Here is a 22,761-nt window from a genome sequence, read left to right as displayed (position 1 = left end):
CCAGGTGCTTGGTACCTATGCTGGTAGAGGCAGCCACTGTGGAGCTCACTGTGGAGGATGTGGGAAGGCAGAGCCCCTTTGTCCTCAAGACAGTTTTCCAGCAAGTGGAGCCCCCAGCCCTGAAACAAACCGCCTTGGGCTTACTGTTATGCATCTGATGTTAGGTCCATCCAAGCTTGAGTGGTGAACTTTAGGTTCATATTCTACATGCATAGAGATGCAGAGGCAAAAACCCAGGCTTTGGAGTCCAGCTGTATTAGAATCCTTCATGCTATTGGCTCTGTGGCTTCGGGCCGGTCACTTCATTTCTCTGAGCCGGTCTCCTCATCTGGAAAATGAGTGGGATTTGATTTGAGCGTTAAAAATGAGCAGTGGGCCGGGCGCTGTGACTCACACCTACAATCTCAGCACTTTGGGAGGCCAAGGCTGGAGGATTGCTTGAGTGCAGGAGTTCAAGACCAACCTGGGCAACACAGTGAGACCCCATCTTTAGGGAAAAAAAGAGCAGGTGCAAGCAGGACAATTTAGCTCTAAGCTGGGTTCACAGGCATTTGACAAATGGGACTGTTATTATTCTGCCCCATCCTGAGGGTCTAATCTGAGTGTGGTGGGGGCCCAGGTGCTGTGTGAGGAGGAGGATATGATGCCGTTGGAGGCCCCTCCCACTTTCAGGTTCCAGGCGCTGAGCCCCTGATGCATTGCCTAGCACCCTATCATAGGCTTATGAGGGGACGTACTAAAATGGCATTCCCTACAATTTTTTTTCCAACTTGAGTGTGCTCGAATCACCTGGGAATCTTGTTGCCATGCACGTTTTGCTTCTGCAGTTCTGGGGTGGGACCTGAGACTCTGCATTTGTAACAAGTGCCCCCCTTGCCAGGCACCGTGGACAGCACACAGTAGGTCTTCCATGGTTCAGTGGGTGCAGCGTTCTGCTCCTGCAGGAGCTGAGCTGGCGCAGCCTCTGCGCTGATGGCGCTGGGCTCCTACCTCCCAGGCCTTACCTGCCCAGGCTCAGCTTAGAAATGTGAGCCGTTGGTCCTGCCCTGCCACCCCAAACCCTGTTTGCCCCTCTCCTGCACACCCCTCCCCAGGACCTCATATGTAGCGCCCTTGCACAAGCCCTCAGTGTGCCTGCCTGGCAGGGTCACTTAAAGGAGCCAGTGAGCAACCTCCGCTCAACAGCCCTCTGTGGCTCCCCAGTGCCATCAAGGTCATCTTCGTGTTCTTTAAGTGGGACTCACGCAGGTGTGTAGATGCTAGCTTCTGCTTTGCTGAGGCCTCAGTGTGGACCACAACCTCCAAGAACCTCTCCTGCCCCCGGAAGCCCTACAGCCTCCTCCTGGGGGTGCTCCATCCAACATTCACAGCACAGAATTACAACTGCCCCCCATCCCCTTGCCCCAGCAGACTGTGGCTTCTTGGTGGGGGCAGGAACTGATTGCCTTTTTCCTTGGCCAAAGTGCTGAGTCCAGGGCCTGTAACACAGTAGGTGCTGAGAGTAGTTAAATGAACAAGTGAAGGGATGAATAAATGAATGAATGAAAGAACAAAGGAATGAAGAGTGAATGTAATGACTCACAGAATTCTTTCCAGCACAGAAAGCATGGCCTACGTGAGGCCTGTTGTCATTAATAGTACTTCCCTTACTAGGTTGACGTAATCCAGGTGAAAGACTTTAGCAGGGGTCTTGGCACATAGAAACAGCTCCCAAATGTAAGCGCTTATTATTTGAACCTGTTTTATGTGCTACACAGCAGGAGCGTGTTACTTCGATCTTTTTTTAAAAAAATTTTTGACAGAGTCTCGCTCTGTTGCTCAGGCTGACGTGCAGTGGTGCAACCTCGGCTCACTGCAGCCTTGACCTCCCAGGCTCAAGTGCTCCTCCTGCTTCAGCCTCCTGAGTGGCTGGGACTACAGGTGTGTGCCAGCATGCCTGGCTCATTTTTTGTATTTTTGTAGGGATGGGGTCTTACCCTGTCGCCCAGGCTGACTTCAGTCCTATAGAACCCCACAGGAGGTAGAGGTAGGGATGCTCACTCTCCCCATTTTACAGATGGGAAAGTAAGGCTAGAGAGACAGGCCAGGTACCTGGCCCTGGATCACACAGCTGGGAGGAGCTGGGATTTGAACCCAGTGCCAAGATCTTGCTGTAGGAAGCTGGGGCATTGCCTTGTTTTGCGAGTGATCTCTGAGGACCTCAGTCTCCCTGCCCTGCTATTGGGGGTGGGGGAGGTGCGTTTATAATTCCCGTCACCACCGCCCTGGTCTCAGAGCTTGAGTCAGCTTCGAGGTTCGTGTCAGCTGCACGCAGTGACAGCCCCGGCCCAGCCTGCAGGAAGGAGGTGACTGACCACAGCTTCTTATGCAAACAGGCCTACAGGAAGGGCCTCCTCCCAGCCTCCCAGAACTGCTTTGCCTAATCCTAATCCACCCTCCAGGGCTGAGAGAAGGGAGATGGGGTAGCTTTTCAAGGTTCCCCTGGGCTTTTCCTGCCCATCTTCCCCTGAGCAGCCCTGGCTTGGGAACTGGTCCTCAGTGCTGTCCCCTCTCTGCCAGGGGTTTTCTAAGTGACCCCAGGCCCGGTCTTCAACCTCTCAGATCCCTGGCACATATTGGAAGCTGTCCGGCAGGCCTTGGGCTGTGCTGAGGTTTCAGAGCATGGACAGAATTCCTTTTCTTTCTGGGGACATTCCCCCTACATGAAAATGGCATTGATTGGGCTTCCCTAGTGAAGGCCCCTGACACCCCACTACAATCTGCGATGGGGGAGAGGGTGCCACCTTCTTTGCCCCCTCCCGCTCAGACAGCAAAGGGCCCACGTGCTTATGAGGATCCCACAGGAGGCTCATGAAGACCTTGAATGCAAAAGTCCCCTTAAAAATGATCATTCAGAACCGCAGGCTTTAGATGCTGATGAATAAGATTTGTAGGTTGCACTTAAAAGTTTAAAGAAGAATTGGGTTTCTAAATGTGCAGCTTAACAAATTGAATATAGCGTTACAAACTCCCATGAGGCAACTGATGGACCAAAATTGATTTTATTTTTAAGCCACCATTTCTTATCTGTGTTGGGCCTGGTCCCATCTCTTTCCAGAAGTCATCTCAGGACATCTAGGGAAGGTTCGTCTTGTGGCATTGAAAGCCCCACTTCAAGGCCTTACTTTTATGTGGGTTCTTTATGGAGCCCAGTACTTGAGTTTTAGACATTCATATTGTTGGCCGGGCATGGTGGCTCACTCTGTAATCCCAGAACTTTGGGAGGCTGAGGCTGGTGGATCACTTGAGGTCAGGAGTTCCAGACCAGCCTGGCCAACATGGTGAAACCCCATGTCTACTAAAAATACAAAAATCAGTTGGGCATGGTGGTGTGCACTTGTAATCCCAGCTACTCAGGAGGCGGAGCAGGAGAATTGCTTGAACATGGGAGGGGGCGGTCGCAATGAGCTGAGATCGTGCCACTGCACCCCAGCCTGGGTGACAGAGCGAGATGCTGTCTCAATTCATTTTGTTCTGTTCCTTTTTTAAAAGAGAGCACCCCCAAATTGTATATGCTTCAGGATCCTCAAGACCTGAATTCATCCAGACCACAAAGCACTGAATTCTGTGGCCTCTTGGCAAAATGCCTGAATAGAAAAAAAAAAAAAAATAGAATGTCTGTCTAATTCTAACACATTCATTAGCTACCTACCATGCAGGGGACTCTTCCCCTGTCCTCAGAAATTTTCCTTCTAGCAGAGGAGACCTCCACAGGTAAACCTGTTAACAGGTCAGAAGTTTAGATGATGAAGAAAATACAGAAATGGCTGCTTGCACCTTTTCTTTCTCTTTTTGGACCCCTTAACTGGTAAACGTTTTAAACAGCAATTTTTAACTTCCTGATGTCTCCCTGGCAGGCTTATCAATGCCAGAAATAGACACTTTGGAATACTTCAGACGTAGTGGTGCAGGCCATTAGGAGACATGATTAGATAAAGCCACGTTAGAAAAAATATTTTTAGATTCATCAAGCCGTTGAATGTGGAGTAATTCCGGAGGTAAATGCAACCACAGACGTACACAGGGAAGAGAAAAAAAGGGACTCCACGCTTTGTGTCGAATGCCACCAACGTGCAGCCCCATGTTCTGATAGCCCAGACAGTGGGGCGTCAGCAAAGTGTCCTAACTCCAGGTCCTGTTTTCCTTCCTTCAGCAGTGTCCCGTCTGTTTTTTTCTTTGAGACAGTCTTGCGACAGAGCAAGACTGTAGTGCTGTGGCACGATCTTGGCTCACTGCAACCTCCCACTCCCAGATTCAAGCGATTGTCCTTCTTCAGCCTCCCAGATAGCTGGGATTACAGGCGCCCACCACCACACCTGGCTAATTTTTGTATTTTTAGTGGAGACAAGGTTTCACCATGTTGGCTAGGCTGGTCTTGAACTCCTGACCTCAGGTGATCCGCCCACCTCCGCCTCCCAAAGTGCTGGGATTACAGGTGTGAGCCACCACGCCCGGCCCCTCAGCAGTGTTCTTACCACTGCTCTGTCATTTGCTGAAGTTCCCACAGGGTTGGCCCAGTGTAGTAGCTCACACCTGTAATCTCAGCACTTTGGGAGGCTGAGATGGAAGGATTGCTTGAGTCCAGGAGTTCGGGACTAGCCTGGGCAACATAGTGAGACTCTGTCTCTACAAAAAAAAAATTTAAAAATGAGCCAAGCATGGTGGCATGTACCTGTGGTCCCAGCTACTCGGGAGGCTGAGGTGGGAGGATTGCTTGAGCCTGGGAGGTTGAGGCTGCAGTAACTTGTCTTGCCACTGCACTCCAGCCTAGGTGACGAAGCGAGACTGTCTCAAAAAGGAAAAAAAAGCACAGGGTTGTGTGCAGAAACGGGAGCCCAGCGGCCATTAGCAGAGTGCTGACGTGTGCCAGGCACTGGGCTCAGTGCTAACGTGGTCTCAGGAACCCTCTGAGGTTGACATTATTAATCGCCATTTTACAGATTAAGCAACTGAGGCCGTACTGTGTAATTTTAACTTCTTCATCTTCAGCGTCAGTAAAGAAGTAACTTCTTTAACTTCAAAAGCAAAGCTGGCTGATGCAAGAGGTGTAGCCTCAAACCACTGCAGTGTTGTTGCTCTTCACCAGGATTAAATCCCCTTTTAACCCAGCCACTTTGCTTTGCTTTTAACCTGTCTATGATATGACCACTTTTTGAGGGGATGGGGGCAAGATCTCGTTCTGTTATCCAGACTGGGGTGCAGTGGTGCAATCATGGTTTAGTGCAGCTTCCGACTCCTGTGCTCAAGCGATCATCCTGCCTCAGCCTCCTGAGCTGTAGCTGGGACCACAGGTGTGCACCACCACATCCAGCTAATTAAAAAAAAATTTTTTTTGTAGAGATGCGAGTCTCACTACGTTGCCCATTTTGGTCTCGGACTCCTGGCTCAAGCAATACTCCTGCCTCAGCCTTCCAAAGTGCTAGGATTACAGGCATGAGAAACCATGCCTGGCCTCAACAGCTTTTTTTAGAAATACTATACTCATAAGGAAGCTGCCGAGGCCCTGCCTAGCTCAACAGGCTGTTTCACCATCAGACTTTAATATATTCCAACAGGCAGCGAGTCCTCCCTTTAAAAGCCTCAGCTAGGATGATGCACGTTCACTTACAGAGGAAAACCTGCTACGGTAGCTGTAAAGATGCCCAGAAAAGACAGCGGGCGTGAGGCAGCTGGACTCGCACATCTGCTTAGGTGAGAGTGTTCAGGCAGACGTGAGGAGAGCCACAAGGGTGTGAAAAGGTGCGGAGGCGTTCCCGAGGCAAAAAGCAGCTTTCTCAGTGGTCTTAGTTTTATTAGCGTGTACTTGCATATAAAACTTTTATAGAGATTCTTTTCCCAGGATGACTGATACTGACATGGTCCTTGCTTACAAGCCTGCAAATGTCCAGGGCCTTCCGTGATGGGTTTTAGAGCTGAGGATCCCATGGGGTTGAGAAGGGAGTCTCCCCTTCCCCTCCTGGGGTGCTTCTGTTCTGATGCTTATGTGTGTGAGGGATAGTCAGAGACAGAAAACTAGCACATCAGCCAGTTCATGCTATAGCATGAGAAATATACTAAAGATTGGCTGGGCGCAGTGGCTCATGCCTATAATCCCAGCACTTTGGGAGGCCGGGGTGGGCAGATCACTTGCGGTCAGGAGTTCCAGACCAGCCTGGTCAATATGGTGAAATCCAGTCTCTATTAAAAATACAAAAATTAGGCCGGGCGCAGTGGTTCACGCCTGTAATCCCAGCACTTTGGGAGGCCGAGGTGGGCGGATCACGAGGTCAGGAGATCGAGACCATCCTGGCTAACACGGTGAAACTCCGTCTCTACTAAAAATACAAAAAATTAGCCAGGCAGGGTGGCAGACGCCTGTAGTCCCAGCTACTCGGGAGGCTGAGGCAGGAGAATGGCATGAACCTGGGAGGTAGAGCTTGCAGTGAGCTGAGATTGCGCCACTGCACTCCAGCCTGGGGGACAGAGCGAGACTCTGTCTCAAAAAAAAAAAAAAAAAAAAAAAGCCATTCATGGTGGCGGGCGCCTGTCGTCCCAGCTACTTGGAAGGCTGAGGCAAGAGCATCTCTTGAACCCAGGAGGTGGAGGCTGCAGTGAGCTGAAATCGCACCACTGTACTCCAGCCTGGGCAAAAAAAGAAAAAAAATACACTAAAGGAAGGAAACGGGGCAGACAGCCATCCCCTGGAACCCTAGAGAAGAGAGGGTGCTTGGGGTAGGTGGTCATGGAAGGTGCCACTGGGGAGGCCACATCTGCGCTGAGACCAGAAGGAGAGAAGGAGCCAGTGTGTGAAGAGAAGAGGGCGGGGAGCTCTGGGCAGAGGGCCCAGCACATGAGGAGAGTCAGAGAGTTGGGGCAGATCACGGAGGGTTGCCTTTGCCCTAGCGATGACTTGGGCTTCTTTTTGTCCTTGAAATAAAATGCACAGCGGTGGCCTGAAACACCAGCTGTATGTTAGCTCCTGCTGTTTTTGTTATTGTTTTGCTCTGTTGCCCAAGCTGAAGTGCAGTGGTTTGATCTCGGCTCACTGCAGCGTCAGTCACCCAGGCTCAAGTGATCCTCCTGCCTCAGCCTCCTGAGTAGCTGGAACTTACAGGCATATACCACCCTGTCTGGCTAATTTTTTGTAGAGATGGGGTCTTGCCATGTTGCCCAGGCTGGTCTTGAACTCCTGGGCTCAAGCAGTCCACTCACCTCAGCCTCCCAAAGTGCTGAAATTATAGGTGTGAGCCACTGTGGCCGGCCAGCTCCTACATGTGTATGTCCTCCCAGGACCGCTCCCCTGACTTCCTGACTCACGTAGCAACTGCCCATTCACTTAATATCCAAAAGGCATGCTGCGTAACATGTCCGTTTCAAAGCAAGCACCTCCTCATCCCTTCCAGAGGTCCCCTGTTCCTCTGTGGTGAACTGCAGCCTCAGTTGCCTGCAGTGGTCACCTTTGATTCCTCTCTTTTTCTCAGCCCTGCTTCCAGTTACTCAGCAAACACTGCCATTTCTACCTCCCACCGAGCCCGGGATTTGCTACTCCTCTCCCCTTCTTCCTCTGCTCCCCCAACCCCTGCCCTCATCCAGCTGCCGTGGTCTCTTGCCTGGGCTACCCCAGCAGCCTCCTCCCTGGTCCCCGTGTGTCTGTGTTCACTGCCTGTCCACCATCCAGGCCCACAGTACCATGTGGCAGGGTCCTGTGAGAATGTCTCTTCTCTGCTGAAGATGTTCGGTCTCACCCATTGGGAGTCAGAGCCACCACTCAGGCCTCTCAGTGTCCTGCAGGCCCCTGCTGCACACATCTCCCCAGTTGTTTTTGCCCAAGTTACATGAACACTCTTTCTGTTCCCCACCCCAGGGCTCTAGCTCATGCTGTTCCTTCTTCCTAGAATGCTTTTCCCCTAGAGCCGGATTTTTGAGCCTGGGCTCTGGGTCTGGATGATTCTTCATTGGGGGTTGTGCTGGGCACTGTGGGGTGCTGAGCAGCATCCCTGGCCTCCACCCACTAGATGCTGGTAGCACCCTCCCCACCAGCTGGACACATGGGAGTCGAGAACCTCCCCTCCTTCAGGTCTCTGCTCAAATGTCACTTTTTTCCCTGTGGCCTTTCTGTGATCAACCTCATTTAAACTTGTGTCAGCCTCCTGCAGTCCCCTTTCCTTTCTCTGCTGAATTTCTCTGCGAAGTACTCATCACTGCCTGAGATACTCTTATTTCCCATCTATTTTGTGCTCTCCTAGATTCCCCATTTACCTCTGCAGCCGGCACCTAGAACAGTGCCTGGCTCCTCGAAGGAATGCTTGTCGTGTCGCCGAGTTGCTCTCACTGTAAGAAGTCAACGCCAGGTGTCGGGGAAAGTGGGGGACTGACATGGGGCAGGGACAGGGATGAGAAGGTGTGTGCCTGGGGGAATGGTCTTGGCGACATTGTCTAGCTTTTGAAAGAGGCATTTGCCAGGAGCAAAAAGGACCAGTCCTTTCTTGCCAGAATCTTCTGTGCAGAAGTGTGGGTAGAATTGCCTGGTACATCTGAGCAATTCCAGGTGCTTTGAAACACTGAGAGATTAAGAGGCCAGCAGGTCTCACGCATTCATGTGCATGTGAATGCCCGGGAGATTGCGTTAAAATGCAGGTTCTGTAATCCCAGCACTTTGGGAGGCCAAGGCGGGAGGATCACTTGAGCCCAGGAGTTCAGGACTAGCCTGGGCAATATAGTGAGACGATGTCTTTACCAAAAATAAATTGGGTGTGGTGGTGCACACCTGTAGTCCCAGCTGCGCAGGAGATTGAGGAGGGAGGATCACTTTAGCCTGGGAATTCAAGGCTGCAGTGAGCCATGATTGCACCACCGTATTAATGCAGGTTGATTCAATAGGTCTGGCGTAGGGAGAGATGGTGCATCTCTAAAAAGCTCCAGATGATGCAGATGCTGCTGGCCCAGGAACCACACTTTGAGTATCTTGGCTACTGGGAAGACACATGCTGAGTGACACGCAGTCTCTGCCTTCAAGAGTCCCCATGAGGTCTCAGCTTCCCCACTGTGGGGAACGTCAAATGCTGAACAGTGAGTGCAGGAAGGGGAACTCAGAGGGGCATTGGGCAGGCAGCCCTGCAGAGGAAAGACCCAAGTGGCCTCCCTCAGTGTGGGGAGCCCTGGAACGGTGGAAGTTCCAGCCTGAGAATCTGGGGCCTGGCTGCACCCTCACCTTGGAGGTCGGTTAGCCTTGCGGTGGTTGGCAGGGGTTGGGGAACGCCATGCTCAATACCCCTAGAGAGAACTTTGCAAGTGAGCTGGGCCCCAAAAGCTGCCGGAAACCAACCCACAGCACGAGGCTTGAGGAAGAGCCCAGCCCAGTCCTCGGTGGTTTTTTGAGTCTGGTCCTTCCCTTCTTGTCGGCCTGACGCTTGTCCTGCCCGCTTCCTGGGTCCCAGATGGGGCCTCTCGGGCTGGCGACTGGGTGCTGGGTGAGAACAGATGCCGAGGGAAGAGCGTTCTCGCTCTTTCTCTAAGGTGAAAATACACAACCGGAAGGAAGGAAGTGGTGAGCGCGAGGAAGCGCAAGACGGTTTGAGCCAGCCTGGAGATGGAGCTGGAGTCCCACGCCAACTCTAGCTGTGTGACCGGGGCATAGTACCTTTGTCTCCCTGGGCCTTGTGTTCTGGTCTGTAGAACAGGATCATCATTGTTGCCACTCATGATTACATGGGGTGATTAAGTGTTGCAGTGCTTAGCACAGCCTGACGTCGCGAGAGCCCTTCAGGACTCCAGGGGCACATTCTGAAGCCCCCAGGGCTCACGCCGTCCCGCAGGAGGCCTGGAAGGTGTGTGGTCCTGGAGCCCTCATGGGCAATCCCCGCTACCTTGGTGGTCACTGGGGCAGCACCACTGGCCACTGAGAATCAGCTCCGGCTGAGGGCAGTGACCTGCCGTCAGCCCTGGGCTCTGAGGTGAGGCAGAGCCCGTTCCCATGGCTGCAGCCTGGGCTGAGACACCTTTAGCCAAGCCGGTTCATCCAGCCCGGCGGGAACCTGGGGAGGAAGGAAAACAAAACTGACACGAGTATTGATGGAGCATGAAACTGATGGAATGAAAAGGTTAGTGCGTCCTAAGTGCTGGACTCAAGGCCGGCGCTCTCCTTGTTGAAAAGGGACATTGACAGGTTTTAGGGAAAGTCCCTGAAGGCCAGGCACCACCATGCCACTGCCTGGGTCCACCAGCTTCATTCTTAACAATGAGAAGTGGCTTCATCTCTCTGCCTCAGTTTCCTCATCTTTAAAATAGGCACAGGCCGGGCGCAGTGGCTCACACCTGTAATCCCAGCACTTTGGGAGGCTGAGGTGGGCAGATCACCTGAGGTCAGGAGTTCGAGACCAGTCTGGCCAACATGGTGAAACCCCATCTCTACTAAAAATACAAAAATTAGCTGGGCATGGTGGCGCACACCTGTAATCCTAGCTACTCAGGTGACTGAGGCACAAGAATCACTTGAACCCAGGAGGCAGAGGTTGCAGTGAGCAGAGATCACGCCACTACGCTCCAGCCTGGGTGGCAGAGTGAGACTCCATCTCAAAAAACAAAAAAAGTTAAGAAAATAAAGTGGGCATAAGCACCTACTTTATAGGGTTGTTGTGAGCTCTATGTAATAATGTAAAGCTCTTAGAATAGTTCCTTCCATTCTGAGGGTATATAGGTTAGCTGCTGTCACATTATTATTATTACTACTATTAATACTGCTGCAGCGATTACTGTTGCTGCTGCTGCCGTTATTACTGTTATTATTTTAAAATTAAGAGCTTACCCTGTGTCAGGCAGTCTGCTCAGCATCTTATGTGGATTTATCTCATTTGGTCATCCAATTAGCCCCATCATGTTACCTGGATATTCCTACGATCCCCATTTTATAGGTGAGAACTCACGGCTTGGAGATGTGCTGTGATTACTCAAGACCATGTGCCTGGTAAGGGGCAGAGCCTGGGCCAGCACCCCTCTCCCCACCTCGTGTTTGACCCTGAACCATCCCCTTTGATGTGGGAAGGAATAAGTCTGCACGCATCTCACAGATGAGGAAACTGAGGCTCCAAGAGTCAGGCACCCGTGGTGAGGGGGAGGTGAGAGTCAGGTGTGGGCGTAGCAGGTGCCTATGGAGAGAGAGAGAGCAGAGGCAACGGGCTTCAGAGCCATTTACACACCCGCTGGGGGTTGTGAAGCCAGCACCTGGGGACAACACTGTGTCCCCAGCTCAATTCCCAGCAGGTCAGGCATGTCTTATTGCTGCTGGTTGGGGACAGGCCTCTTGTGTTGAGTTAATTTCTTCTCCAGGCACATGGGTCAGGCTCCTCTAGGTGGTTTCTCCCCCACCTCTCCTTCCTCTCTCCTGGGACATTGGGGTCTGCTCTCCTTCCAGGGTCTGGACACCTGGGCCCTAGGGAAGGCACCTGGGGAAGGGCAGTGCCTCAGGATGGACCAGACAAAGAGGGAAGCCCTGCCCGCAGCCACCTTCATTATTATTCGCTTCATTATTTGCTCAGCAAACCATTTATTGATCACCTTGCTAAGCCCAGCTGTGCAAGGCATTGAGGACAGGGTGCTGTGGAAATCACAGGGTCCCTATCCCGCAAGCTGCCATCTGTGGTGTACTCCCAGTTCACCAGACACCGTGCTGAGCATGTTGCGGACTTGATCTCCTCTAAGCTGTACAGCAATCCTGTGAGGTTCCTGTTTGCAAAGGAGCAGACGGAGACTGAGTGTGGCAACGCCATTTGACCCAGGTAGCAGAGCAGGGTAGAACCCAAGTGTGATTCCAGAGGCTGTGCCCGTCACCCCTCAGTCAGTATCAGTGTGCCCTCTTCACAGACGAGAAAACTGAGACCGAGGAAGGATTAGCAACAGCCAGTGAAAGCCAGAGAGGGTTTGGCTAGCAGCATAGCAGCCAGTGGTTTCTCTGTTCTCCCAGATTCCCTCTGGAGCTCCTTGTGGTCCCTTTCTCAGTCTGGGAATCTGGGCCTTGGAAAATGGATTCTGTTCGGATGGCCAGGGAGAGTAGGACAGCAGGGTATCTGGTGAGAGCGTGGCTGTACTCTACCTAGCTTCCAAGCTGACTCTTCCATGCCCCCACTGGGTGAGCTGGGGCAGGTCGCCAAAACCTGTCTACTGAGCCTGAAGCGTCAGGGATAATAGGAGCCCTTGTGGGGTCGCTGGGAAACGAGATGGCTCCGGCCAAGTCGCTTGCACGTTTGTGAGCTGTAGCTGTCATTGTCATCCGATCGTGATTTTGTAGAATGTGATCATCTCTCCTGGTAACCTTGACTCATTCAGGGCTCTGGTCTCTGTATTCTGTTCCCTCCTGTGGTTGCCTCCCACTAATGAGGAAAAAGGGCAGAGCATCGAGCTGTCTGCCAGCAGTGAGGGTGTGACCTGCACAGAGAAAAGCATGTGTCACACACAGAGAGACTTTCACAGATGGAACATGCAACAGAATGTTCCCGGCCCCCAAAAGGCCCCCATGTTCCCTCTCGATCACCCCCAACTCTGAGGCAGTTCATCACCCCGACTTCTAGCCGCAGAGGTTCGTGTTGTCACTTTGTGTTCTTTACATAAATGGAGTCGTACTGCAGTAGCACAGTGGTTCTTTTTTGTTTTTTTTAAAGACTTATTAGAAAATTTTAACAGCTTTATAGAGATGTAATTCACATACTGTAAAATTAGCCCATTGAAAATGTACAGTCCATTTTAGAGCACCTCAGAAGCTCCGCACCGGTTAGCCATCACCCCGCCCCAGCCCCTGGAAACCGCATCTCTCCACTTTGTCTCCCTGTATTTGTCTTTTCTGGATGTTTCCTATAAATGGCATCGTACACCAAGGGGCCATTTGTGTCTGGCTTCTCCCACTGAGCATCATGTCTTCCAGGTACATCTGTGCTGTGGCACGGATGAGAATCGCGTTCCTGGACAGGTGCAGTGGCTCAAACCTGTAACCCTAGCACTTTGGGAGGCTAAGACAGGTGGATCACCTGAGGTCAGGAGTTTGAGACCAGCCTGGCCAACTGGTGAAACCCCATCTCTATTAAAAATACAAAAGTTAGCTGGGCGTGGTAGCACATGCCTGTAATCCCAGCTACTTGGGAGGCTGAGGCAGGAGAATTGCTTGAACACGGGAGGCGGAGGTTGCAGTGAGCCGAGATCGTGCCGCTGTGCTCCAGCCTGGGCAACAGAGAGCGAGACTCCATCTCAAAAAACCAAAACAAAAAACCTTGTTCCTTTTTATGGCCAAAAAATAATCTTATTTTTTTTCATGGCCAAATAACATCCCATCTCTCCGGCCAGCTGTCCCGAGTCTGCCTCCTCCTTTGGAACTGGATTCCTGGGAATCTAAAACTATGAGTCTGCCCTGACGCAGCTCCTGAGTTTGGCCAGAGGCCATGAGTGAGCCCAGCCGAAAGGCCTGGGTGGGAGGGACAGGAGGCCATGCCGGGGACGCAGAGGGACCCAGGACCGGGTCCTGCTGTGCCTCTCCATGCCTCCATCCCTACCCCTCCAGTGCGTAAGGTGGGGCAGCACAGGGGCCAGCGAGGCGTTCATGGAATCTTCCAACTCAAACAGCGTAGAATCCCCCGTGTCTGTTTTGCCTCCTCCTCTCCAGCATCTGTCTTAGTGTTGAATCCCACTTCCAATGACTGTCCCGCCATCTCTTCCCACCCAGAGGTCCTCATTTTCAGTGGGCTGATTTCCTCCGCCTTCCCCACCTGGGCCTGATCCCTTTTTCCCTAGGCACCAGCCTGTGCGCTGGGTCCTTCCCAAGACGCTGCCTGTGGAGGCTCATGGAGCAGAAGGAAAAGGTGAGCAGGAAGCACATTCAGAGAACCCAGGATGGCCTTCTGTGAAGGGCAGGGGAGGAGGGCAGGCAGGTGAGGGAGTGACTGACGCCCCTGCCTGCAAACCTGCAGCCTCTAGGACTCAGCAATACCTCTGCCAGCTACAGGGTGTCCTCCTGTGAAATTCACGCTCCCCTGTCCAGAGCCAAGCTTTTTTTGCTCCTTTTTTTTTTTTTTTTTTTTTTTTTTAAGAGATTGAAGTCTCACTGTATCACCCAGGCTGCAGTGCAGTGGCACCATCGTAGCTCACCATACCCGTGAACTCCTGGGCTCACACAATCCTCTTGCCTCAGCCTCCTGTGCTGATTGCTAGCTGGGACTACAGGCATGTGCCATCACACCTGGCTGGCTGGCTTTTTTTTTTTTTTTTTTAACAGCTTTACTGAAATGTAATTCACGTAATACAACTCAACCATTAAAATGTGCAATCCAGTGACATTCGTATGTACAGAGTTCTGTCTGCATCCAGAACTACAGTCAATATTAGAACATTTTCATCACTCCCAAAAGAAAGCTGTACCCTCAGCTGGCCCTGAGTTTGGCCAGAGGCCATGAGTGAGCCCAGCCAAAAGGCCTGGACAGAGGCCATACTGGGGACACAGAGGGACCCAGGAACCAGGGCCAGGTCCCCAACCCCCTGACCACCACCAATCTGCTTTCTACCGCTGTGTATTTACCTATTCCAGAGAGTTCATGTAAATGTAATTATGTAATATGTGGCCATTTGTAACGGGCTTCTTTCACTTAGCATAAGGTTTTTTTGTTTGTTTGTATTTTGAGATGGAGTCTCAAAACTCAGAAGTTTTTTGAGACTACAGTCTACCAGACTGTAGTGCAATGGTGAGATCTTGGCTCACTGCAACCTCTACCTCCCGGATTCAAGCAACTCTTGTGCCTCAGCCTCCCAAGTAGCTGAGATTACAGACGTGCACCACCACACTCGACTAATTTTTGTATTTTTAGTAGAGATGGGGTTTCACCATGTTGGCCAGGCTGGTCTCAAACTCCTGACCTCAAGTGATCCGCCTGCCTCGGCCTCCCACAGTGCTGAGATTACAGGTGTGAGCCACTGTGCCCGGCCTCGCTTAGCATCATGTTTTTTAGATTCATTTGTGTTGTAGCATGTATCAGTACTTGGTTCCTTTTTATGGCTAAAAAATACTCCATTGTGGTTGCAGTGAGCCGAGATTGCACCACTGCACTCCAGCCTGGGCGACAGAGCGAGACTCCGTCTCAGAAAACAAACAAACAAACTCCATTGTGTGGACTACATTTTATTTCTCCATTTATGAGTCGACAGACGTTTGGGCTGTTTCTGCTTTGTGGGTGGGGAATGCTGCTGTGAAATTCATGCACAGGTTTTTGTTTCTCTTGGGCATATCCCTAGGAGTGGAATCGCTGGGTCATCTGTTAACTCCAGGTTTAACCTTTGAGGACCTGCCAGACTGTTTTCCAGAGCTCCAAGCCAGCACCCCACTGCTCTGAATACTTACCTGGGGATTTGAGGATAGGTTTCAGGCAGTCTCTGAATCCCCAGAATGGACACAAATCCCATATCTCTGCATTTTTTTGGAGACGAATGTCCAGTCCACCTCTTGGATTCTCAAAAGTATCTCAAGGCCTGGCCAGTGGCTCATACCTGTAACCCCAGCACTTTGGGAGGCTGAGGCAGGAGGATCACTTGAACCCAGGAGTTCAAGACCAGCTGGGGCAACATGTTAACCCCTTGTCTCTCCAAAAAATTTTAAAAATTAGCTAGGCATGGTGGTGTGCACCTGTGGTCCTAGCTGCTTGGGAGGCTGATGCAAGAAGATTGCTTGAGCTCAGTAGATGGAGGCTGCAGCGAGCTATGATCGCACCACTGCACTCCAGCCTGGGTGACAGTGAGACTCTATCTCAAAAAAGAAAAGTATCTGAGCCTCCAAATCCTCCCTGCCTTTGCCCAGTCTAAAGGTTAGAGGAAGGGGCAGGTAAGTGAAGCGTATTCCAGTTCTGTCTCCTTACTCTGAACTATTCTCGTGGGGCCTGTTGGGGATCCAAAATACAGCTTGATACAGGATGAAAATGCCAGCTGACATCTGCTGTCTTTTCCTACTCTCTTCCCGGTATCTCTTCTTGGAAACCAGCAAGGAGAACTTCAACAATGTCCCGGACCTGGAGCTCAACCCCATCCGATCCAAAATTGTTCGTGCCTTCTTCGACAACAGGTGGGTGTTTTCCCCTGAACCAGCCCAGTGGCAGGCACCTCTGTGTTGTGTGACATCTCGTGGTACTCATTGCCCAGAATGGCCCTTTGAACTGATGCCCAGAAGAGGGGACCGAGCTGGGTAGGGGTTATAAGCACAGGTTGGGAGTTGGACCATTCTGGATTCATAGCTGGGCGACTGGGCAGCTCACTCAAGTTCTCTGGGCCTCTGTATTCGTTATCTCTGGCTGTGTAACAAATTACCCCAAAACTTCATAGATTAAAACAATAGCCAGGCATGGTAGTGCACACCTATAGTCTCTGCTACTGGAGAGGCTGAGGTGGGAGGATACTTGAGGCCAGAAGTTCGAGGTTGTAGTGAGCTGTGATTGCACCACTGTTCTCCAGCCTGGGCAACAGAGTGAGGCCCTGTTTCTAAAAAAAAATAAAATGAAAACAACAATTAAAAAAAGAATAATTCTCTTAGAAACATTCTAAGACAACTGTTGAGGAAGACTTTTTAAAAAAGAAAATTCAAGGCTGGGCATGGTGGCTTATGCCTTTAATCCCAGCACTTTGGGAGGTCAAGGGGGGCAGATCACCTGAGGTCAGGAGTTCAAGACCAGCCTGGCCAACATGGTGAAACCCTGTTTCTACTAAAAATAAAAGAATTAGCAGGACGCAGTGGCTCACGCCTGTAATCCCAGCACTTTGGGAGGCTGAAGTGGGCAGATCCCTTGAAGTCAGGAGTTCAAGACTAGCCTGGCCAACATGGTGAAACCCTGTCTCTACTAAAAATACAAAAATTAGTTGGGTGTGGTAGTGCACATCTGTAATCCCAGCTACTCAGGAGGCTGAGGCAGGAGAATCTCTTGAACCCGGGAGACAGAGGTTGCAGTGAGCCGAGATTGTGCCACTGCACTGTCCAGCCTGGGCGAGAGTCAGTGAGACTCCATCTCAGAAAAACGTTTTCCAGTTTTTCTTTCTTTTTTTTTTTTTTATTATCTCATCATTTCTTTGGGTGAGGAAAGGAACCTGGGTGCAAATTAGCTGGGGGTCTCAAAGACTCATTAGCTTCAGCCAAGGCATTAGCTGGGACTGGGGTCCCTCACCTCGTGGCTCGACCAGGGAGGCTCTGTTTCCAGGTTCAGCCTTGTGGCTGCTGGCTGAAGGCATCTCCTGGGCCCTCCACAGAGCTGCCCTCAGCATGGCAGCTTGCTTCCTCCAGAGCCAGCCGTCTGAATGAAACAGCGGGACATCCCACTATCTTTTTGTAACTGACACCTCATTCCTCCTGCTCTGTCTCTTCGTTAGAAGTGAGTCACTAGGTCACCCCCCTCTTGATGGGACAGCACAGGGACGTGACTACCAGGAGACACAGGGATTTGGGGGGCCATCTGGGAGGATACTTCAGTTTCACCATCTCTAAAATGGAGATAATTGGCCGGGCGCGGCAGCTCATACCTGTAATCCCAGCACTGTGGGAGGCCAAGGCCGGCAGATCTTGAGGAGTTCAAGACCAGCCAGGTCAACATGGTGCAACCCCGTCTCTACTAAAAATACAAAAAATTAGCCAGGTGTGGTGGCGTACACCTGTAATCCGAGCTACTCGGGAGGCTGAGGCAGGAGAATCCCTTGAACTCGGGAGGTGGAGGTTGCAGTGAGCCGAGATCCCACCACTGCACTCTAGCCTGGGCAACGGAATGAGACTCTGTCTCAAAATAAAATAAAGTGGAGATAATCATAGCACTTGCCTAGCAGGGTTGCTGTGAGGGGGAGTGGGGGGATGTGTGGTGAAGCGTGAGGTTAGCTATTCATATGTTCATCGCCGTGGCTTACAAAGAGGTGTGCAACCTGGCCAGTGTCCCAGAGCTGAGGCACAGGCCAGAGCTCATGCCCCAGTGTCCAATATTGTTTAAGGTAAAAGACCTGAGTGCGCAGGATGGAGCCTGGAGGTGTCTGGGACTCTGTGGGGGATGAAGGGGTGGGTGTACCCTCCCCATGCTGCTGGGGCCTGTGGCAGCCACATTGAGGCCAGCCAGCCTATTTGCCCCAGTGTCCCCACGTCTGCAAAGATGGTTGGGAAGTGGAGGATGGGCAGAAAGAGGAAGGACGGGAACAGGTGTGGTGTGGTGATGAGCCCATGGGGCTTCCCTGATGGTTTTGAGCTGTGCAGGGATGAAACACTCACCCTGGTTCTGCCAGGGATGTGGGACCCTGGGCAAGGTGCTGAGCCTCCCTGAGTCCCACTGGAAACTGGGGGTGCTGCTCACCGGGAGAGGGGTCCTTCAGCTGCCCCTGGAGATGCAGGGGCCTTCCTCTGTGGCCCATGGGGCAAGGCCTGGTGAGAGAGTGACCAAGAGTTAAACCGGAAAAGCAGGGAGAGAAGGTTCCAGGCGATGGGAACTGTGTGTGCAAAGGCCCTGTGGCACAGGGAGCTTGGGGAGCTGAGAGGCAGACCTAGCTGGATCACAAGAGAGGCCAGTGTGATGTGGGGAGGGCAGGCTGCATCGGGCAGCCTCTGTGGACCAGCAACAGGGGTCTTCAGGAGCTGAGATGGGGGCGCTGAAGGACTTTGAGGTGAGGGTGTGTGGGGGGGTGGGTGAGCCAGGTTTGCACTTTGCAGAGGTCGCTGTGGCTGCTGGTTGGTTGTAGGGTGGGAATGGGAGGTGGAGGCCAGGGAGGAATGAATCGTGGTCCCGGGCTTGGGTCAGGGCTGCCCTGAGGATCTGGGGCACAGGGGGCAGCTCTGAGCCACCTGGGAGATTATAGATGAGGAGGAAGGGTTGGATCAGGAGTTGGGGTGAGAGACCTGGTACCAAAGGAGTCTTCACGGCCAGTTGCCATGTTTGCCAAAGAGGAGGGGCCTGTGGAGCTTAAGTGACTGTGAAGTGTGTGAAGTTGCACAGTCGGTGGCAAAGACAGAGTGGAATCCGGTGCACCATCTCCCTTTAAATCCTGGCTCTCAGAGAAAGGACTCAGAGGTGGGCGGTGCGTCTTAGGCCAGTCCCCAAATGAGCCAAAGTAGGCGTCAGGGTGGGAGGCGTGGCCCCTGACGGGACCTAGAGTTGGAGGCACTGACAGGAAGATGGTACAGGAGACCAGAGCCCAGGGGCCGCCTGTGCATGCGTGTGTTTGTGCGCGTGCACACGCGAGAGGGAGCATGTGTCCACGTGTAGGAGTGTGTGTCTGTGCGAGGCTTGTTTTTAGAAGGCTTGGGTGCAACTCTGGCCAGTTGTAAAGTTGGAAGAGGGAACTTCTGGGGTGGTTGAGAGGTGGATTTCAGAAGGGCATATGTTTGTCCAAACACAAGACCTGTGCATTTTAGTGTATGCTCTTATTCCTTAAAGAAAAACTTGACCCAAGGTCACTTGGCTGTCAGCTGTCACTTGTAGGAACTGGGATTCCAACTCGAGTCTGTCGGCCTCACGATCCTGGACAGACCCAGGAGTTGTGTTTTGGGCTCTTGAGGTGGAATTCGCGTACCTGCCAGGCTGTTCTCCATCAACAGCCGCGCTCCAGGAGACAGGGTGTGGGGAAAGGGCCAGGGCGGACGCCTCTCTGGTTTTCAGAAGACAAGAGGGTGCACTGGGCATGCCGCTGCCAGACGTAGGGACAGGCAGATGGAGGCAGTAGCCTCCTCCTCCTTTGAGGGTCTGATTTAGGACAGAGTCATGGAAGGACTGGCACAGGCGCCAGTGGCGCTCCCTGAAGGTAGGGGACAGGGACCTCAGTCACTGGGGAATATGGAGTGTTCAGAAGGTGGATGTTGAAACAAGTGGCCACATCTCACATCTCAGGGGGACTCCAGGTGGGACAGGCCTGTGGGGACCCTGAGGAGGGAGCTAGGCAGAAAGGGGCAGTGAGGTCTGCGCTGGTGCGGGTGGCTGAGACCACCCTGCAGGCCTGGAAGTCCAGGTGGGACTGGGGATTACCAGGAGGACGGGGGAGGCCCCAGGAGGGTGCTGAGCAGGGGAGCGACAGGCTCCGATTTGCATTTTGCAAAGCTCATTCCGGCTGCACTTGGAGTGCACGGGAAGGTGGGGGCTGGGCCAGGCAGCTGCAGGGGCCAGGAGAGAAAAAGAAGGTTCCCAGCGGACTGACTAGAGGTGTGAACCTGGGGGTGGGTTGGGTGTGGGGATGTGGGGGGCACCAGGAGACTCCGGGTCTGGAGCTGACAGCAGCTGTCATTGTGCCTGCCTGACGGAGCTGCCACGGAAAGATGGCCAGGGATCTAGGCCGAGCCAGAAGCGGAGGGTGGTGGCCAGGTATGGGGTGGTGAGAGCCTCCCCTATGGGTCCCCGGACCTCAGCCTCCAGCTGCTCTTTAGAGATACCTGGTGTGGAGAAAGGGAGGTGCCAGTGACTAAGGCTGGCCCAGAAGTCACCGAGGGAGGGGATGATTTTAAGAAGGGTTTCCTCTGGCCTGCACCCAGAACACTTCGTGGGCTACAGCTGGGAGCCTGTAACTGTTGGAAAAGGGCTTCACGTCATATCCTGTAAATGCTGAGAAGAAGCTGGAGGAGGATTTCAGAGGAGATGCTGGAAACAGGATTTTCCTTTCAAGAAATACCAGCCTCAGCCTTTGTTCCTAAGACTTTTTGGGAACAGGTCTTGGGGAAGGGGTATTGTGAGCCCATCCCCACCTCCAGGGGCACTCCATTCCTTACAGGAGAATTAGAAAGTTAAGGTGGCATCTTTGCAAAAGGAGAGAAGATGGCCTGCCCTCATGCTGGGCCACAGATTTAGATGTAGCCCCTGTTTTCTGTCCACTGATCTTCATCCTGGTGCTCATTTTAGAAATGGGAGCAGAGCGCTGGGTATGGTGGCACGTGCCTGTAATCCCAGCAGCTGAGGAGGCTGAGGCAGTAGGATTGCATATGGCCAGGGTTCAAGACCAGTCTGGGCAGGGCAATACAGTGAGATTGCATCTCTAAAAAAAAAAAAAAAAACCTTTTATTTAGAAAATGGAGTGAAGAGCAGGTGGGGCTGGTTCCAGGTGCTCTGTCTGGGTTTCCTTGGCGCTGGCTCTCATTGCCTTTGGAGACCATAATGTTGGTCTCTGCAGACCTCTGGGAGCACTCGGAGGGGAAGGGACCCTCCTTCCTTGAATTGGGTCCTGAGGCTGAAGCAGAGCAGGTCTCAACCGTCCCAGAGAAGGACACACACCCTGCCTTCCCCAGGGGTCTGTCACATTTTCGCCCGTGCTAATCTTAATCCCTCTTGCTGCAGCCTAAACCACTTGAGAAGGATGTGTGAGCCAGTCGCTGTGGGAAGGGCTTTCAGAGCGGCCTGATAAGTCCGGGGGCTATTTTTATGCTCTGTAAATTTGGTCTGTGCCGCCCACAGCGAGAACTTCAAGGTTATTAAAGCCTGTGGCAGGAGCAGTTGGGAGCTTCATCTGATAAAAGAAAGAAGGGAGACCTGTGAAAACACATAAAGATGGGCCTTCCTGAGGGAAGGACGGATCTCATCCCGCAGATGGGCAGTTTCTGCCTTCTCTCATCCAGACTTGGGACCCCACCTCTCCCTGGAAAATCTGGAAGAGAAAAATAAAAAGAAAGGGAGTTCCCGGGCCACTCAGAGGCTGTTGTATGGGTGTCAGTGTATTTTCTGGGTGCTGAAAAGGAGTAGTAGATGAACCTCTAAAGAGAGAATTGCAGTGGAGGTGCAGTCATGCCCTGGGTGGAACCCAAGTGACATCCAAGCACTAACCACTAACTGTTAGCCACCCCGGCCAGCTAGGTACTGCCCCTTCCGAAGGGCCACAGTGAGGGGCTGTGGCAGAACCTTGAGCTTGCCAGCTGTATGACAGCCTCCCCAGCGGCCTCGGGCGCTCACGGTCGCAGTCCGTTAGTGATAAAGTTTGAGGACAGTGAGTCAGGAGCTCGGGTTTGGAGTCATCTCCAGGCTGTTTGTTTTGTTTTGTTTGAGACAAGATCTCAAACTTAGTCACCCAGGCTGGAGTGCAGTGGCGTGATCTTGGCTCACTGCAGCCTTGGCCTCCTGGGCTCCAACAATCCTCCCACCTCAGCTCCCCAAGTAGCTGGGACTACAGGTGCACACCACCGCACCCAGCTAATTTTTTTGTATTTTTTGTAGAGACAGGGTTTCTCCCTGTTGCCCAGGGTGGTCTTGAACTCCAGAGCTCAAGCAATTGGCCTGCCTCAACCTCCCAAAGTGCAGGGGTTACAGGCGTGAGCCATTGCGCCTGGCCTCCAAGCTATTTTCTTAGCAACTGCCAAGACTCGAGCTGGACCACACATTTCTGAGCCCCTCATCTGGGTGTCAGGCACTGTGCCCGGCATGGGGCATGAACTCCCTGTGTCCCCGTCCCCTGGAACACCAGCCCTTTCTTGCCTCCTCCAAAAAGCACATTGATACGGCCAGCCTCAAATCTGCCCTAACTTACCACAAAACTTTCAATCATTGGCAAACTTTGTATTTGGGTATAAACAGATTACTTAGTGATGCTTGCAGTCAATCACCATCCTAAAATTTTGAACTAGTGAGAGCGAGCAAAGGTTGGCAAACTTTTTCTGTAAAAAGACAAGGAGTAAATATTTTAGGCTTTGCGGGCCACGCAGTCTCTCTTGCATCTACTCAACTCTGCAGACAAGCATAAATGAATGGGCATGGCTGTGTGCCAATAAAATTTTATTTATGGACACTCACATTTGAA

At 52.2% G+C, this 22,761-nt stretch overlaps 1 protein-coding gene across 2 annotated transcripts in view; it reads left to right on the top strand.

The window, feature by feature from the left end:
• TESC (tescalcin) overlaps positions 1-22,761 on the top strand; it is a 61,317-nt gene that overhangs the window by 27,066 nt on the left and 11,490 nt on the right. Inside the window, exon 3 of one of the 2 annotated variants that reach the window (XM_025401123.1) lies at positions 16,022-16,102. The exons of the other annotated variant lie outside the window; for it this stretch is intronic. Coding sequence (XP_025256908.1) covers positions 16,022-16,102 — 81 coding nt within the window. The remainder of the gene's footprint in view (positions 1-16,021; positions 16,103-22,761) is intronic. 2 annotated transcript variants of the gene reach the window in all.

The sequence above is a fragment of the Theropithecus gelada genome, chromosome 11 (genome assembly GCF_003255815.1).
Source record: "Theropithecus gelada isolate Dixy chromosome 11, Tgel_1.0, whole genome shotgun sequence".
Lineage (NCBI taxonomy): Eukaryota > Metazoa > Chordata > Mammalia > Primates > Cercopithecidae > Theropithecus > Theropithecus gelada.
This window is presented reverse-complemented; position numbering and strand designations above follow the sequence as displayed.